This window comes from Corvus moneduloides, chromosome 6, assembly GCF_009650955.1.
Source record: "Corvus moneduloides isolate bCorMon1 chromosome 6, bCorMon1.pri, whole genome shotgun sequence".
NCBI lineage: Eukaryota > Metazoa > Chordata > Aves > Passeriformes > Corvidae > Corvus > Corvus moneduloides.
The window spans coordinates 34,683,951-34,701,135 of record NC_045481.1 but is presented as its reverse complement, the minus strand read 5'-3'; the positions used below and the strand labels follow the sequence as shown (position 1 = coordinate 34,701,135).

General features: G+C 46.2%; 1 protein-coding gene across 4 annotated transcripts in view; it reads right to left on the bottom strand.

Moving 5' to 3' along the window:
- Nucleotides 1-17,185, bottom strand: part of PLEKHD1 (pleckstrin homology and coiled-coil domain containing D1) — a 38,623-nt gene that overhangs the window by 5,262 nt on the left and 16,176 nt on the right. For all 4 annotated transcript variants that reach the window (XM_032112123.1, XM_032112124.1, XM_032112127.1 and 1 more), the window contains 9 exons: nt 15,980-16,073; nt 14,963-15,052; nt 14,377-14,453; nt 9,514-9,605; nt 6,862-6,914; nt 4,698-4,792; nt 3,662-3,755; nt 2,275-2,453; nt 1,645-1,777 (listed from right to left, as the gene is read on the bottom strand). In XM_032112123.1, the coding sequence (XP_031968014.1) occupies nt 1,645-1,777; nt 2,275-2,453; nt 3,662-3,755; nt 4,698-4,792; nt 6,862-6,914; nt 9,514-9,605; nt 14,377-14,453; nt 14,963-15,052; nt 15,980-16,073 (907 nt within the window). The remainder of the gene's footprint in view (nt 1-1,644; nt 1,778-2,274; nt 2,454-3,661; nt 3,756-4,697; nt 4,793-6,861; nt 6,915-9,513; nt 9,606-14,376; nt 14,454-14,962; nt 15,053-15,979; nt 16,074-17,185) is intronic.

The window sequence follows — 17,185 nt, the reverse complement described above, 5'->3', positions numbered from 1 at the left end:
CAACATAAAAGTTGTTCCTCATGTCTTCAGACAGCATCTGAAGTCCAGACTATTTTAGTAATTCTCCTTTACTCTGACTTCATTTTTCACAGTTTTCCTCCCATTATATAAACCATATGGAATCAGAGATGGTATTTTAACACATGAATTTGTGCTAATGCAAGTACTTGCAGCTGAGCAGGAACAGAAGGACACCATTCCAGCTGAGACAGACTTGAGATAAAGGCAGTCAATTCCCACAAATGGGTGTACAGTGCTTAGTTTCAGAAACAAAATACAAGAGAAGTTAGAAATACAGTACTAGTTTAGCAAAGGAGAAAGACTACACAGCTTAGGTCAACTTAGCTTTACTTTGGCCAAGTAGAAGGTTACAGGATAAGAAAATATTGGAGGTGCAGGAAAAAGAATCACGCAGGAGGTTTTTTTGGACAAAATATTTGTATAAGGAGGTTGAGTGTCAAACAGCCAATTATTAACATAACCTTTACATTATTTCGATTTAAATAAAATATCATACTTTGTCCAGTTACCTTTGCATAGATTAATGTATTGTCTGTTACGAAGGAGGGCTGGTCCCTCAGCTGAATTCCTCCGCTTTTGAACCCAAGTTCCTGCAGAGGTTACTGAAGATCAAAAAGTCTTAAGGTTGGTTTTCTGAGCACAAGTGAGAAGGGAAGATGTCTGCTCAGTTCTGCAATGTCCACATTAGCACTTCTTTGAAATCATCTTTATTCTTTATTGTGTCTACTTTCCTCTTTTACTTTTTTTTTATTCCCTCCATCTATAGATTATGCTTTCACAGTAGCAAATAAAAGACTTGTACTGAATGGATTAATCAGGCTTCAGAATACAAAAATAAATAGTAGTGCTACGTAGATATAAGATGGCAATTTCATGTGCTACCATGATATCATAGTGCTTTGGGTAGAAAGGGACCTTAAAGATCATCTCATTCCAACCCCTCGGCCATGGGCAGGGATAATTTTCACTAGACCAGGTTGCTCAGAGCTCCATCCAACCCAGTCCTGAACACTTCCAGGGACAGAATACCCACAACTTCTCTGAGCAACTTGTTTCAATGCCTCACCACCCTCACAGTAAAGAATTTCTTTCTAATACCTAATCTAAACCTCTCCTCTTTCAGTTTGAAGACAATCTCACCTGCCTTATCACTACATGCCCTTGTAAAAATTCCCTCTCCAGCTCTCGTCGACACCTTTAGGCACTGGAAGTGCTAGAAGGTTTCCTTCTCAGAGCCTTCTCTTCTCTAGGCCAAACAGCCCTGAGTCTCTCAGCCTGTCTTCACAGGAGAGGTGCTCCAGCCCTCCAAGCACCTTGGTGGTCCTCCTCTGGGCTCACTCCAACAGGTTGATGTCCCTCCAGAGCTGGATGCAGCACTGCAGGTGGGGTCTCACCAGAGCAGAGCAGAGGGGCAGAATCCCCTCCCTCACCCTGCTGCCCACGCTGCTCTGGATGCAACCCAAGATACGGTTGGCAATATGAAGCACAGCTAATGAGGATTTGTGACCACAATGTGAAAACTAAATAAAACCAAGAGTTTGGCTTGATAGGGAATGAAGTGAAAGGGAAAATGGGAGTGCTCTGGGCCCAGGGACATCAATATGCAACATATGCTGGGGATACCTTCAGGTCTCTCTCTGCCTGCTGTTTCTCTGCAGTCAGCTCCGAGAGCGAGTTCTGCAGCGCTTGCGACTGGGAAGAGTAAAACTCCCGCTCCTCCTCCAGTGCTCGGGACCGCTCCTCATTCTCCTTCATCCTGGTGCATGGCACAGCAAAGAAAGATGAACATTCCCACCCCAACACAGCTCACAGGAAGGAAAGGAGATCAGTATCGTGGTGGGGCGTGTTTAACTACCTTACTGCCCAGAGCAGAGAGATGCTAACAGCAGTGCTGTGTGCTCCACTCCAACAACACAGACATTGCTGGAGAAAGCCAGGTGCACAGTTCTTGAATGGAACATTCTCAGCTCCCAGATGAGGCCCAGGAGCACCAAACACTCCTTATGGACAGGCCACGAACACCTTCACATGCCCAGGTCCTGGTTTCAAAGGAGCAGGCCCAACTGGGAGCAAGTTCAGCTGCCCTGCCTCACTCTGTCTCCTTTGAAGCATTTGTAACCTGAACTCCTGCCACGGGAACCAGACAAGCTTCCGAACTTGTCTAGTGCTGGCAACCAAAAAGCAAGTCAGCAGACAGTCACGTCATTTGGCACCACTAAGCCTGAGCAGAAGTGCCCTCTTTCCCCACTTCACCTTTTCTCTGCCAGGAGTTTCTCCTGCAGAAGTTGCTGCATCTTCTCTTCAATCTGTCGCAGGCTGCAGTGCAGTCCCCAGATGGGACTTTGCTCCTTGCTGGGGCTGGTTGGAGGCGGGACCTGGCTCTCATTTTCTTCCAGCATCTCCAGCATTTGTTGTTTTTCCAGGGAGAGCTCCTTGAAGAAGGACAGAGATTGTGAATATCAGCCAAGTCTAACATTTCTGCTCCTGTTCCTGCCTGGTTCTTCCTTACTGAGTCCCTCCGTCCTTACATCCACATGCCTCACTCAGGTTAAACACAGGAATAATAAAATTTGGGTTTCATTTCATACCTGCTTCATGGGGAGCAAGCCTCCACCATAGCCTTCGCTACGAAGGGGTGAACCAGCAGGCTCCTTTGATGTGTTATGCTAGTAAGGACACAGCTCAGGGACTGGAACCTTGTGCTTCCCTGCTGCATCACAGATGCAGCTTCCATGCCTTCCCTGCTCGGCTTGCTCCTTAGTGGGAACTGGAGGCACCCCCTCTGTGGTACTTCTAACTGCAGGCAATAGGACACAGCATGCTGTTTGCCTGTGAAGTGTTCAGTGTGCAGTTAGGGCAGGAATGGTACTTCCATAGCTTTCCAGTTCTTTTCTTCATACCCATAACTGCAGGCAATGAGAAGAGCCCAAAGGAACAGATTTTTGGACAAACTTGCAGGATCTGACACAAACATTAAGGATGACCTTGCAGCTTCAGAATGCCAACTGTGTGGAAATTTCACAAATATACATCTAGAAAAGACACTTTCCACAAATCCACCAGTAAGGAAAGATTTTAATACCTCAAGACACTGTTTCCTAGATTTCCATGTAGTACATTATTTCCTCGGGAATCATGCTCCCTTCTGTGAACAAAGAATGCCCCTCTGCTGCTTCAAATTCTACCAGACAGTCAGGAGGTCCAGTAGGCTCTTGTCCAGCCTGCTGTTCAGAGCCAGTCTGTCAGCACAGCAGGATATGGGCAGCTGTGGCTGTCTACAGTCTGAAAACAGTCCACGATGAAGGTTCCTCAGCCTCTCCTACTGCCTGCCTGCCCATCTGGTGAAAATTCTCTCCCTAGTGTTCCACCTAAGCTTCCCAAACTGCAACTTATATTATGGTTATTGTCCTACCACCATTATCACTTGGTACTGCTGAGAAAATTTTGATTCAGCTGTGCTCTATGTCATTTCTCATCCTTTTCTGCAGGGGATTTTGGTGTTCATATCAGCTACCAAATGAGCCTGTTCATCTGTACAGCACTTCAACTCTGGCATTAGCAGATGTTGGATTCATTCCATGGGATAGCATTGCTTTCAGACCAAAATGCTGTCACTCAGAGGGGAGGAGTGGTCACTCACCTCTAGGGTGTTCTGTAAGGACTGTGTCAGGCTTCGCAACTCTTTCTTTTCTTCCTCCACTCCTTTAAGGGAGCGGGCTGTGAGCTCCAGCTCCCTAAAGAAGCAAAAAGGGTGACAGCTATTGCAGGGGAACAATCGCCCCACAGACTGTGCCCAGACCGCGCCCAGGCCATGCAGGCTGTGGGTCTCTGGTGCAGGACCTGCAACCATCAGTTGGTACAGCCAGTCCTGGAGAGCCAGGAGTTTGCTTGGAAGCATCACATCCTGCCTTGGACACACTACAGGTGTCCAGGAACTTCATTGTGCCTCCTGATCATCAAACCCACCCCAACAGTTACTGTGCTTCTCCAGCAAGGGCAGAGCCATGGTTGCAACTGAAAGAGCTCAGACAGGGCAGCCACATCTAAGCAGAGCCTATGAGAACAAAAATGGTTTGCAAAATCACACTGGCTTTTCTGAGATGTTATTTAGGGAGAAAAAAGGGGGAAAAAACCGAGGACCATAGCAAAAAATGCCCTTTCAACACTCAGGGCAAAGCACTTGGATCCTTCTCTTTCTAAATACATTTGCTGCTCATATTTTTCATAGTTAACGTTTAAAATGACAAAACTAGTCTCGGTGAGGCAATATCATACACCCATTGTGATTCAGCTGATGGTGGAAATTCAGATCCAGGTGTCTGGACCGCACATGGCTGCTCAGTCAATTGAGCTAATTGCCTCTCTGAAATCCTATCTTGCACCTGTCCATTGCCATGCTACCCCAACTAATCTGGGTGTTGCTTGTGTCCCAGCCCTTTGAAATTAAATTGCTGGAGGCCTGAGTGCAAAATGAAACTAAGCTGTATTCTATTGGTCACACAAGCAATAGCAAATGCAGGTAAAGAGCCCACAACCATTCCTGTTTAGGTCAATGTACCATCTCCTTCCTACATGCACAAAATAGGTGGATTTTACAGACTGTTTTGCTTCACCACCACAGCAGCACTTTTGCCCGGTGTGTTTGTTTGTGTCCTTTTCCTGCCCTGCTGCTGTACCGTCTGATCTCCTCCTGCTCCAGCCGCAGCTCCCGAACCACCTCTTCAAAACGCTGCTTCTCTGCTTCCAGGATCTGGTTCAGACGCTCAAGTTCCTGCTCCAAAAGAGAAGACAGGAATGTGCTCAGCCAACACAGTTAGGAGAGGCTGTTAACAATGCCTGGGACTTTTAACATGGCATTTAACCCAAGCTGTGTAGAGCTACAGGGTGTCTGATTTCACCACACTTTTGTCTAGGGCGATTAGAAGGATTTGAGGTTGGCTGAGGATTTTCAGACATCCAGAAGTCCCAGCCAGGTTACCAAGCACCTGGAAGTCCCAGACATGCTCCCAGCACAGGTCAGCTCAGCCACATATAGATGGAAGGTCCAAAACTCCCTGCGAATGCTGGACTCACTTGTATGTACCATTTTCAGGCACCCACACGTGCAGGTATAGAAAAGCCAAACAGCCCCAGAATGCGGCAGCCCCAGAACTGCTGTGCCTGAAGTGTGGTACATTTGCCAGCTCAGCCTTTCTTCCCACTCCCCACTGGGGCAGGAAAACAAACCATTCAGTTAAAGTTGCACAGTTTAATCAGCCCATCACTATCTTTGTGCTGATAAAACCATGCTGAGAGAGCACCAAATACCACAAGCTGTCCTTCACGCAGTGAAACAGTCTCCTCCCCTAGTCTAGAGAAAGCAGTTCTACTGAGACCTACTGCAGATGGAGAAAGACAGGACCAAAATTCAGCAAGGGTCCCTCTCCTGTCAGGTCCCCTTGCAGCCAGAGCTGCTGTGCAGAACTCCTGCAACAGGCCCATGCCAGTCACAAAACAGTGCTGGCACTGGATAAATTCATGGTAAGACCCTTGCTCCATAGTGCAGGTACATGGTTCAAGCTGCTTTCCCAACATACTACTCTGAAGCCTTCAGGCTCCCAAGAGGGTGAAACCACAGTTCAGTGAGCTCTACATTCAGTCCTTCACAACATCAAACTCCTTCAAACGAGCCCAGTGCCATCTGCTCTTCGTGGGCAATGGAGTTACTGTGCATGCCTTTGGAAGGGCAGAGATTTGTTCCAGGATCTTCAGACAAGCTCATTTCCCTCCCTGTGGCTGTGCAGCAGGCTACCCCACCAGAGGGAGATGTCTCTCTGCAAAGGCAGAAGTTGCTTAGCCCTAAGCAAGTGTCCAAGCCACTTTTGGATTTTAGCTCTCCAGAAATGTATGCAAGAAAAAATAGGCCTAAGAAGCCTAGGTCAGCATTGCCATCTTTTCCTAAGGAGAAGCAACAGTCATTTTGGATTAGCTGGAGAAGAGCACGAGGCACTTTGCGAGGTTGTAACATGGTGGTCTATATCCATGCAAACTTGCCTACAGCATAACGGGATGATCCACTTGCACAGCTGTCTTGCTGTGACTTTATGATGGTGCTCTAAGAATCAGTAGAGATTTGGTGTAAGCATGAGGATGTGCTACTTTTATTATATTAAGGAATTATAAGCTAGGAATAGTTTGAAAAACAATTATAAACTTGATAAAGCAACCTGGCCTAGCAGATGTCTCTCCCTGCCCATGGCAGGGGGGTTGGAACGAGATGATCTTTAAGGTCCCTTCCAACCCAAACCATTCTATTCCAAGGTAAATTAAGGTATAATAGTCACATCTAGGGGAGTGCTCTCTTGATTTTTCCCTAGTGCAACATTTCTTATTCTTCCCATCTCTGTTGTGTCCAAAGAACAAACCACACTGGTTTTTTGTGCTCCTTGTTTCTCACAACAGTATCCCTATACTAGAACAGTATCTGTTTACTTGCTTTCTAACTGTGGAGATGGGTCTTAATTGCCACCATCTGCTTGAATCTGTCAAGTAACAATTGTGTTATTCAATCCAGTGAGTATGAATTTCATTTGATTGATCTTCCTCCCTGGTCCCCCTGGAGACATAATCACAAATCCACTGCATGGAAAGTAACAGGGAAAGGGAGCAGGGATACACCTCCACAACCCATCTCATGACACAGATCTTATTCCTCTCTTCATCCACAGGGCCCAGAGGTTGGCTGGAGACTCTTGTGCCTCCACAAGCCTCTCTCCCTGAACTTGCCTTCAAACCAACAACTCCCAACCTCTCAGCCCTGCCACACGGCAGTTGAAGGAAATTGGCTTGTGATGAGCTCACCTCTTTTTGCTCCCTCTGCAGACATAGCTCTTCTGTTTCTTCCATTAGTTTATCTGCAAACACACAAAAGAAGTCCAAGCACAGAGAAAAACATTTTATATCCTCGGGATATTTACAAACAAGAAATGCTGACTTTTTGAAGCTTGAAAATGCAGCATTCCCTATTCCTTTGTATGTATCTGTCTGGGAGGTTCCAAAGACTGAGATGGCACTAATGGGACGTTCTGTAACTTCCCTCCTGCCAAATAACTTAATAAACTAAACAACCATATTGCTTTGTACTCCTTCTAAGGTTTCCTCTCAATGTTCTTAAAGAACATTAATGAACCAACCTTCACCATCCTCTAGCTGAGTCAGGAAAATATTCTTATCTCTGCTTCACAGATAAGGAACAAGGCATAGAAAGGTCAAGTGAGTGCAGAGGGTCACACAACATGTAGCAGCAGTCAGTTTTCCTGCAGCTCCGTGTCCCATCCTCACCTGCCTAGCACATCATCCCCTCCTTAACCCTCTGGGCAGCACTGCCAACTCCCTATTGTCACCTTGGGGTGTCCCAGCCAAGCCCAGAAATCAATCCCTAACTTAGCCACAAAACTGCTGCTGTACGGAGCAGTTCCCCTCAGCATCAGTTGCTCTGGTGCACTGAAGACACACACGCCCAGCAGAGGCTGTGCTCTGGCCCTCACCCTGCAGCCTGATGCACCTGTGCTGTGCTAGGCTCCAAGCTCAGAGGCTCTGCCTTGGGCAGCTTCCAGCCACGCTTACAGGAACCCAGACAGAAACGCTCCTCATGGCCAAGCCTCGGGTTTAGCTCTCAGCTCTGCCACCTGGCTGCCACAGGAGCAGGGGCAGATTCACCACAGCACTTTTATCTTCCTCATGTCAGGCAAGTGGGATGCTACTGGTTTCCCTGAGAACCTGACAAAGTTACTGCTGCTGGCAGGATTACTACTGCTAGCAGGAATGCAAGCCCTGGACTTGATGGGCTTCTGTAAAGTCCATGTCTGCTGTGAAACCTGGATCCCATCTGGGTGGAAGGTAAATCAGTGTGGATTCAAGAAATTCCCCAGAGCAGTGTTCCTCCAGAGAACCTTGACCAGTTGCCAGCAACAGTGCCTGACCTCAAAGCTTGACTGCAGGATGGACACAGATCATTGAAGGTAAGGCTAATGAGGCAGAAGTGATAGTTCTTATATAGAAGTAGACAGATCCTGTCAAAAGAAAGTAGACAACTATGACAATTGACCAGTTCTGAATGTTCTTGTCATGGACCAAAGAATCCAGTGAAAAATATATTTTATATTCCAAATATCTCCTGTTTGCCACAGAATGTGTATTCCTCTATTCCTTCATCACCTTTTTTTTAATTGTACTAAAGACCTCTTTAGTCTTTTAAGCCCTTTAGTTTGTGCTGGTAGTTGCAAAATAATGTTTTGATGAAACTTTCTTGTTTCTAATTTTTATCCTGTTTCTGTTCCTTCAGGTCCTCCTCTCAGGATCCCCTGTTTTTCCTTTGTCAGGTGTGGAAACACTTCTCCCTGCCTGCCTCATGTACGAGCCCATCCATCACCTCGCATATGTGAATGGTGCTCAGATAGACAGAGTGAATATGCCTTCATACTTGAGTTATGATCACTGTTACATGTGAGACCATATAGTGAGATCAGCCCTGATCAGTGTGGATGCAGAAATGCAAAAAGCTCCTCAAGACTCCTCCAGTGGCTTGATTATTAGGAGTAGATACCATTAGCTCCTGCTCAAGGCATCACCAACCTGAAGCACCCAAATTCCTGCTATCTTGTTTAAAGAAGGTAACTCTCCAGACAAGTCACTGGGCCCACACTTCTGACCAGCAGCCCCTAGGTCAGAAGGTCTATTAGACCTGGGTAATGCTCTTAGAGGGCATCTGGGTTACAACAGCTACTCTCCCCTTGGCTCTTGCTACAGGCAATGTGGGGAAGAGATAACCGGACCTCCCAAGGCAGTCAGAGCATCCAAGATACCAGGCCATGCAGAGGCTGGTTCCTAAATAGGGGATTTGACAACATAACCTACCTCTCTTCATACCTAAATTATTTTACATTCATCTGGAGCAATTGTTCTTTCTCCACTGTCTACAGAGAGAGCACTGACAAATTAGCCACTGCCATTAGATACCTCAAACAAACCCATGTAAATGCTCCCACTTCCAATATGAGCAGTGTGAGTAAACACAGAGATGAAGTAGAGTAAGACCAAAAAACCCACCAGCTAGGTGAAGAAAACTCATGCATGAAAAGCTGTGACCAGCCTCAGAAGTATCAGTGCTGTCTGATTCTGGGAGACAAAGGTATTGTCTGTTTGCCTGTGAGCAGCTGAAACCAGCACATCCAAACATCTCAGGGGTGGCAGATATTTGTACAGATGAGCCATGCAGGACTGCAGCATGTTGGCCAAAGCACATTCCTCCTTCACGCTCCACACACATGTCCAGATCCCGCCTTAACTTTTGCATGTTTTGACTCCCTTCAGACCTGAATTTCAGCTGCTGACTACTCAAAAGCTTCATCCAGTGAAAACCTGTAGCTGCTTGTCTTGACCACACTGACAACTCCAGGAAAAGCAAAATTACAATTTTGGCTTTTATGGCTTTTCAAAGCAAGAGTTTCCTACCTAAATATTCCTGTTTCTCCTTGGCCAGCTGTAGTCCTTGAGCTTCCAGGCTCTCGATCATGGCTTCTCCCAGCTGGGCATTCTTCCAGGTCCTAGGGAGAGCAGACAGAAAGCAGGCAATGTAGGAGAGCTAAGGGTCCCTCAGGCTAGGACAGGGGACTCAGCCCAGCAAACTACCAAGGAATTCAAACATGCAGACTCTTATCAGTTGGGACAGCAAATCCCTAAATTTTTTCTCCAAAAATGAATTAGAGAAATTTCCCTGGCATTCAGTAATTTATTTTTTTTTAATACATGAGCTGTATGTCAACACCTCACAGCTATTCAAATGGTTTTTTCAGTGTTTTGGAGATTTCTACACTGAGCTTAATTTTAAGGGCTCTCCAGACCAATCCAGCATATCCACAGCCTCTAACTGCAACAGGATGTAAGTGGAAGCCTTTAAATGACAGGCTTTAGAACCTGATTGCAGCTTTTAACTCTAATAACTTCCCACTGTCAGTGATATTGTCTTCTGCAGCTTTTCCAATATTTTGCTGTTAGAGTCACTCTTCCCCTTCAGACTTCACCCATTTATTGAATCCTTCTTATGTCCTTCTACCTTCAGGCTTTCTGGTATCCATCATCCATCCTGGAACAATCAATCCTTCCTCTGCTAAAGCTGTAAGCTGCTAGGACTTGGTGTCTGGCCCTACACTGTGAGTCAAGTGCTTTTTCCTGACAATGAAGAACCAGAGATAAAAGCCAGACAAGATGCTGGCAAGTAGGGAATGTTAAAGGAAGCAGGCATATTCAAAGAGCACCTTGTGTTATTGTAGGACCAGAGGATCTCAACATCTCTTAAACACTTTATGAAGCCAAGCTACAAAAAGTGCCTGTGGAGCAGATGCCCATTACTGATTGAGTTGACAGACAGGATAGGCTTTAATACAGATATTAAACACCAAGGACAAGGACACACAAACCAAAAACAGAACCAGAAATGGAGTTTGCTGCTCACTTCTATTCATGTTTCATTAGAAAAAATATCTACACACATAAAATGCATAACATTAAAACATACATAAAATTTATTTCAATCTGTTTATATAGATGTGCATACAGGGACAGCAATTGTTGCCCAGAAATTCTGCCATCTTTGTTAACTCCTAAGGGATCTTATTAATATTAAATATCTGCAAAGCTTCCTGTACTGGGCCTCTTTGTGAAACATTTGAAATAGTAGCTTTTTGGAAAGTGTTAATTTGGCAATCTCTTATTTCAAGGCAACCTGTACTTTGTCTCTTACAAAAGCCAGGCGAATAAATTAAACACACACCACCCCAGGGACCAGGCAGCTCACAGCTCCAGCAGCCCAAGCTCTTTGCATATAGATGTGTTTCTTGTCAGCTAATGAGGATATTTCTAAAGTAGAGAGGAAACTAAAACACTAATTTAAAAGGTGCTGTTTTGCCCACAGGTAGACATCTTCATCTTGAGTGAGAACACGTAGGTGTGAATGTGTTTTTTCACTAACAATCCTTGTTAAAGGATGAATCTGATCCCAGAGAAGCCAACAGCAAACAGGTCAAGATGGGAGTGGGGGGAATGACAGAGTTTATCGTATGATTACATGGAGAGCTTCAAAACAGCTAGAGCCTCTAAGGTGTCTGTTTACAGATTCACCTTCTCAGTGCTCCCTTCCTTCCCCAGACTAACAAGACATTTCCCTGTTACTCAAAGGTTACTACACCCACTGCTGTGTGACTTAGAAAATGCACTCATATCACTGTGTAGCATTTAAGCGTTTATTCCTTCATCTGCTGGCACCAGTGCCAGTGTAACCACAGCTACAGGGAGGTACAGGCTGTGACTTCAGCTGAGGGGCAAGCAACAGCTTTCTTTAGTCTGTATTTCTTGCCAAGTGAGTTTCCATCAGAAAAAGCTACACTGCTTAAAGTATCAGAAAGCACAGGGCCAGGAAGGCTCATGGGACAAGTAGGGAGCCCCTGCCTGACAAAAAAACCAAACCCAAAGCTGTAGAGAACCTCCATCACATATATATCTCAATCACTGCCTGTTCCAGTCCTTTTGCAGCACTGGGAATATCTCTTTAGCTTTGGCTGCATTTTACCTTTCTTGGGAGCACCCACAGCCAATTTTTGGAGACGCTTTGCGTGTTATAGTCCGCAGGACATAAGTACCATGTTATTTTTTTCTCCCACATTGCCCACCAAGTTTACTTTCTACCAGTTCAGGGAAAGCTGATGTGGACAGAGAGAGTGTATGTGTGCACCTGTCCCCCACTACCAGCAGCAAAACCTTTCTGGGTGGAAAGAGAGCCTGGCAGTCTGGGAGTCAGGCCTTTGTGCATTTCCAAAAAGCTTTCACGATCTGGCAAGTGTGGTAAGTCCAAGCCACAACACATTAGAATCGTGGGGAGACCATCAGTTCCCCTCCACAGTGAATTCCCTATCAGGGCAGGAGGCTTGGAAAGGAGGGAAGAACTGAAGGGATCACCGAGCAGACTGTGATGGTGGAGGCAATAACCAGTTGTGCAGGCACATAGACATGACCCACCCCAGATGTAAAGAGGCAGTGGACAAAATTGAAACAAAGGACAGAGGATACTTCCCAGCCTAGGTTTGTTTTTCCTCTTTTGCCTATTTCCATATCTCAGTCTACGGAGTTTGTTCTGGGACTGGGTTTTTTTGGTTTGGATTTTTTTGTAGTTGTTGGATTTGTGGGGTTTTTTTGGTTGGTTGGTTGGGGTTTTTTGAGGTTATTTGTTTGTGGGTTTTTGGTTTTTTGGGGTAGTTTTTTTGGTCAGCTCTAAATAACGATAAAAACAGCAGGACGATCACAACTAAGTGCTGCGGTACCACTGGCAGTACAATGTCCATCTAGGAACAAAAGGATTATAACAGGTTGCCTAGAACAATTCAACTGTGTTCTTTTAGCTTTTCTATTCACTGCAGATGAATTTATTGGCCCGGGCTGGCCTTTCTGACTGCTGTTTAGCTCCCAACCTGACCCCGTTAAATCACATAATCTGTGCTTTTCCTCACATGCAGGCTACCATCAGCACTGATGAGACTGGCACTGGAGCTGCACCACTCTCTGATGCAGGAACAGAAGCAGAGAGGGGAGGGAAGGTGTCTCAGGCAGATTTTCAGCTAGGTGCAGGTGGTCTGCTGTATGATAGCAGCCCCTCTCTACTTCTGTTCTAAATGCTACTGCTGGAATATTGAAGCATGGACTAGAGAAAAGGCTGGCTCTGTGACAAATGCAGCAGTGCAGGGCTTACTTGTGAGTACCTCTCCCGAGTTGTGCTGCCTTCCTCCTTCCCTCCCACACACACCTGAAAGATGAACTTGGTCCCAAATTATTGCCCTTGGCAATAGTTGAGCTTAACATTGGTGGACGCAAGTGCAGACCTGTGCTATTCAATAAAAATCTCCAAACTGCTCAAGGGCTAACTAACTCTGTCACTTTTCCTCTGTAAGTGGCCAAGGCTGCTCATGCCAAGGGGGTGGCAGACCTCTGCCTTGGGTCTTGTGTCCCATGGGACTCCTGCTCCCATGAAATTTCAATGGACAGCCTTGTGTTGCAGTTCATACACTACCAGGGAGGTAACAGCTTCCCCCAGCACCAAAGCCAAGCACACTGCAGCAGCACAGAGCTTGGCATGATCCACCATAACACTGGGTTCCCCATTTATTACAAATCAAAATTTTGAGCCTCACAACATTGAAATTAACTGAGATACTGCCTTAGCATGTACACATACATGCACACACTGGTATTACATGTTAAACAGCTTTTGTCCCTACAGTGACAAGAGACCACCCAGGTTGTAATGCAGCCAGGAAGGGCAGAGCAAAGCATCATTGCTTTAAGCCTCACAGCTGAATGGCAGGCTCTGCCCTACAGACTCAGGAAGTTTCTATATCTCATTTGGGAAAGTGAAATCCCTGTTTAAGTGTTATCTCTTCCTGCATCTGCTGAGATTTAGAAAGAGCCTGCTCTGGTTTTGCAGGACAGCTGCTCATTGCACTGTCAGGCTCCTGGGTGCTGGGGATTGCAGTGTTGCAGGCCAACAAACTGCAAATCTCTGTCCAGCATTCTCAGCAGAGTGTGAACCAGTGCTGAATGCACACAGCAATGCAACCCTCTCACCCCTGCAGGTGGGCTGGAAATGCTTTGCTAACACTGCCTCTCCTGGGATTTAGGCTGCCTCTGCATTTCACAATTAAACTGTTTTGAGAGGCCAAATCCTGCGGCTGCATGGTCTGAGCACCCTCAGATCTGGGCAGAAGGAATGCACACCCCGCAGACACAGAACTGCATCACAATTACGGTTATTAGTCAGTACTGTGCTGGTGAGGTCCCTGCTCGTAGCAGGACATAGAGCCATCTGGGCAGCTGCACACTATCTTTGTGCCTTGCCTGTTCTGCTCTTACTTCACCCCAAATTCATATGGAGGAGTTGTCTGACCCCCACTTTTATCAAACCTGCAAACCTTGCTTCCCACACAAAATGGACCAGGAGGGCTCCCATTCAGACTCAGGTCCCACCTCTCTGAGGCACAAGAGAGGGATGGCAGGTGAACTGAGTGTATCAGCATTTGGCAGATGACAGCCTGGGGGGGTGAGCAGAGAGCCATACTGCACACACACTGCACACCAAGGTGGGAAGCTTTGCATCAGTTTTCGAGCATTCCTGTTTAGAGAAAGGACAGGTCCAGAAGGGAAGTGAAGCTCTCACTGTTTTTGAGGAGCTTGTCTGACTCCCCATAGCCCTTCTAGTCAGGCTTCTTCCTCTTTATCCTTTACACATCTACAGAGCAGTTCAAAGCAAGTAAGGAATAGAAAGAAGCTTACACTTTTCCAGACTCCTGTAGCATCTCCAGCCACTGAGCCTGCTCAAACTCTGATTCGGCTGCTAGAACAATGTTACCCTGGAAGAGGGGAGGGGAGGGGAAAAAAACCCAGATTAGAGATGCTGGTGCCTTATGCACCTCTGTGCACTCATGGCATGAACTGGACACAGCTGTGGTGGGAAGAGAGCCCACCACAGTCTTCCACACGGGAAGCAGGATCACACAGGAGCAAATATGACCTAGGCCTACCACACACTGGGAAGTGTGCACAAGGCAAATAGTCACAGTAAGAATAATACTGATAGGGCAACATGAGCTCTAGGGCTCCTAAGAATGTGTCTACTGGTCTGCTAGTATCATAAAACCTGGTGTCAGAAAGTGCAAGTTTCCTTGTTGGTTGTCAAAGCAGCAGCAAAACCTTGAGGGGACTTGGGATGTTAAGTCACCCTTGCTCTCAGGATAGTCTGTCCAGGGAGGGTAGGCACACCTTGGCAGGGAGGGAAAAGACTGCCAATACAGCTCTGCTCATCAGCATTAAGCTGTTCTGTGGGGTTTGGAGCTTTTGAGAAGAAAAGAAATATACTTACATGGAAGTCTTCATGAGAGATCTTTATGGCATAAGGCATGTTGGCCTCTTCTTTGGGCTCCACGATGCAGCCTCCCAGGGGTATGACACCCTGGAGATAAACCAGGGCACTCTAATCAGTCAGAAAAATCAAATATAACTATCAACTAATCAGGAGCTGAACTTTCACCCTCAGTCACTTGTGGGCCACTGCCCTGCCTTGGCTACCCCAGGAGGGGCAATACACACAGTTCCTGAAAAGCAGAGGGACTCTCATCACCACCAGGATACTCCCAGCCAGCATCTGAAAGGGGGTAAAGATGGCAGTCCTGCCTTCACCATGGAGGGAAAGCTGTTAGCCAGAACATGGAAACAGGAACTCTTTCATCAGGGAGGAAGGGATCTCCCAATTGATTCAGTGTGGTATCATGACAGAGGCTCTGCATTCATTAGAGTCACTGACAGCAGTCAAAACCCCCATGTGCTGCATGGGGGCACGCAGGCAGCTGGCTGCCCCCAACCAGGATGGGTGAAATCAGCTCCTTTGGAAGCTCAAGTGCTACATCAGCTTCCAGTGACTACAGAGGACAAAAGCAGGCTCAGAGCACAGGGTCATCCTGTGGAGCTCCAGGCAGCAGAGCTACAGAGGCCACTCCTCAGAACTGAGGACATGTGGGTTACCAGCTCCTAATGAGTGCAGGTACAGGTTAGGAACAAGAGGCAAATGGAGCTCTTAACCCCACCACTGGCTTTGCCAGCAGTATTTTTATAGCCACAAGATTAGTTGATTAGATCATGAAAACAAGGGAATATATCTACTATCAGGTAAAAAAAACAGAAGTCATATGCCTGCTAAATCATTAAATATCCTGGAAAGGTACCAATGCGATTCTTTCTCTTTTGAGGCTTCCCTGGACCTGTGAGATCTTTGTGACTTATTGGGACTTATCTCTTCTTCACTTGCTGGGCCCATGGAGGAAGGGGGAGGGGGAGCTAGAAACAGAATTACTCCCTCCTTGTGCAAGCAAACACTGCTCACCTTGGGATGGATATTGAAGTATTTATTGCTTTCAAAACTCTTCTTCTCACTCTCAGCATAGTACAGCAGGAAACTTTCCTTAATGATGAAGAACCTTTAAGACAGAGAAGGGAAATACATTCTGGTGAAATGGAGGTTGTGGTTCACAGCACAAGGAAATCTCCACCTAACTAAAGCTGCTTTCTGAGCAGAAGAGTTTACTACTCCCACCTAAGTCTGAGGCGAGGTGCCTCACTTCTGCTCACAGCCAAGAGCTGGTGCTTAACAGCAAGTGCCAAGTTCAAGCACTTTGTGTTTGCAGCTTACCCCAGCACGCACACACCAGAGCTGTGGGCAAACCGTGGCACCGTGTGCTCACAGGGCACAGGGACAGCGCTCTGTGCCCCAGGCAGGACCACAGGCTTTTGCCATCTCTACATGTGTGCTCTCTCTAGCTCGTGTGTTGAATTCAACCTGTTGGAGAGAGCTGCTCTTTTATTCAAGGGTCTCTCGCATGGGTTAAGAGCAACTAAATGCTCATTTGGCAATCTGCTGCCTGCCACCCTCTTCCCTCCCATCTCAGCATAAACCAGAAGGGAAGTGTTTCCATTCTAACACAGAATTGCAGCCTAGCATCCCCAAGTGACTCCTGAGGCAAAAAATTGGCCACCAAAGCACTCAGGAGCAGAAATAAATTTGAGAGATATTTTTAAGCAGAGCACCTGGCAAAGTCTCCCTGACCTTCACAACTACAAAGGAAATAGAATTTTTTTTTTCTCATATCTGTAACATTAAAATATGCCTTGTTCTGCTCACTTAGCCTCAGGTATGCTCTGATGATCATTGTGCAGCAGCCACAAAATATCACAGCTTCTTTAAGCCGAGCTTCTAACTTACTGGAGTGTGTCCTCAAAATAATGATTAAAGGAGTGCCACCTTTAACTTATTTGGATTTTTGAAATGCTCCTGGGAGAGTCCCTCCTCTCTTCAAAAATTGAGGTTGCATGCACTCTGCAGGCGAGAGATACCTCACTTAGTTTAAATTTGGTCTAAATCTCTGCAGCATTCAAAAATTATGAAGAGCAGCTGAAAAGAAAAATGGGGACAACTTTAGTAGGGAGGTTTCAAAAGAGTAAATTACAAAGAAAATGTGTTGTACTGTTTTGTACATATTTTCTGACATGAGAAAGGGATTTGGGAAGAAAGTGAAAAGCAAGAAGGTGAAAA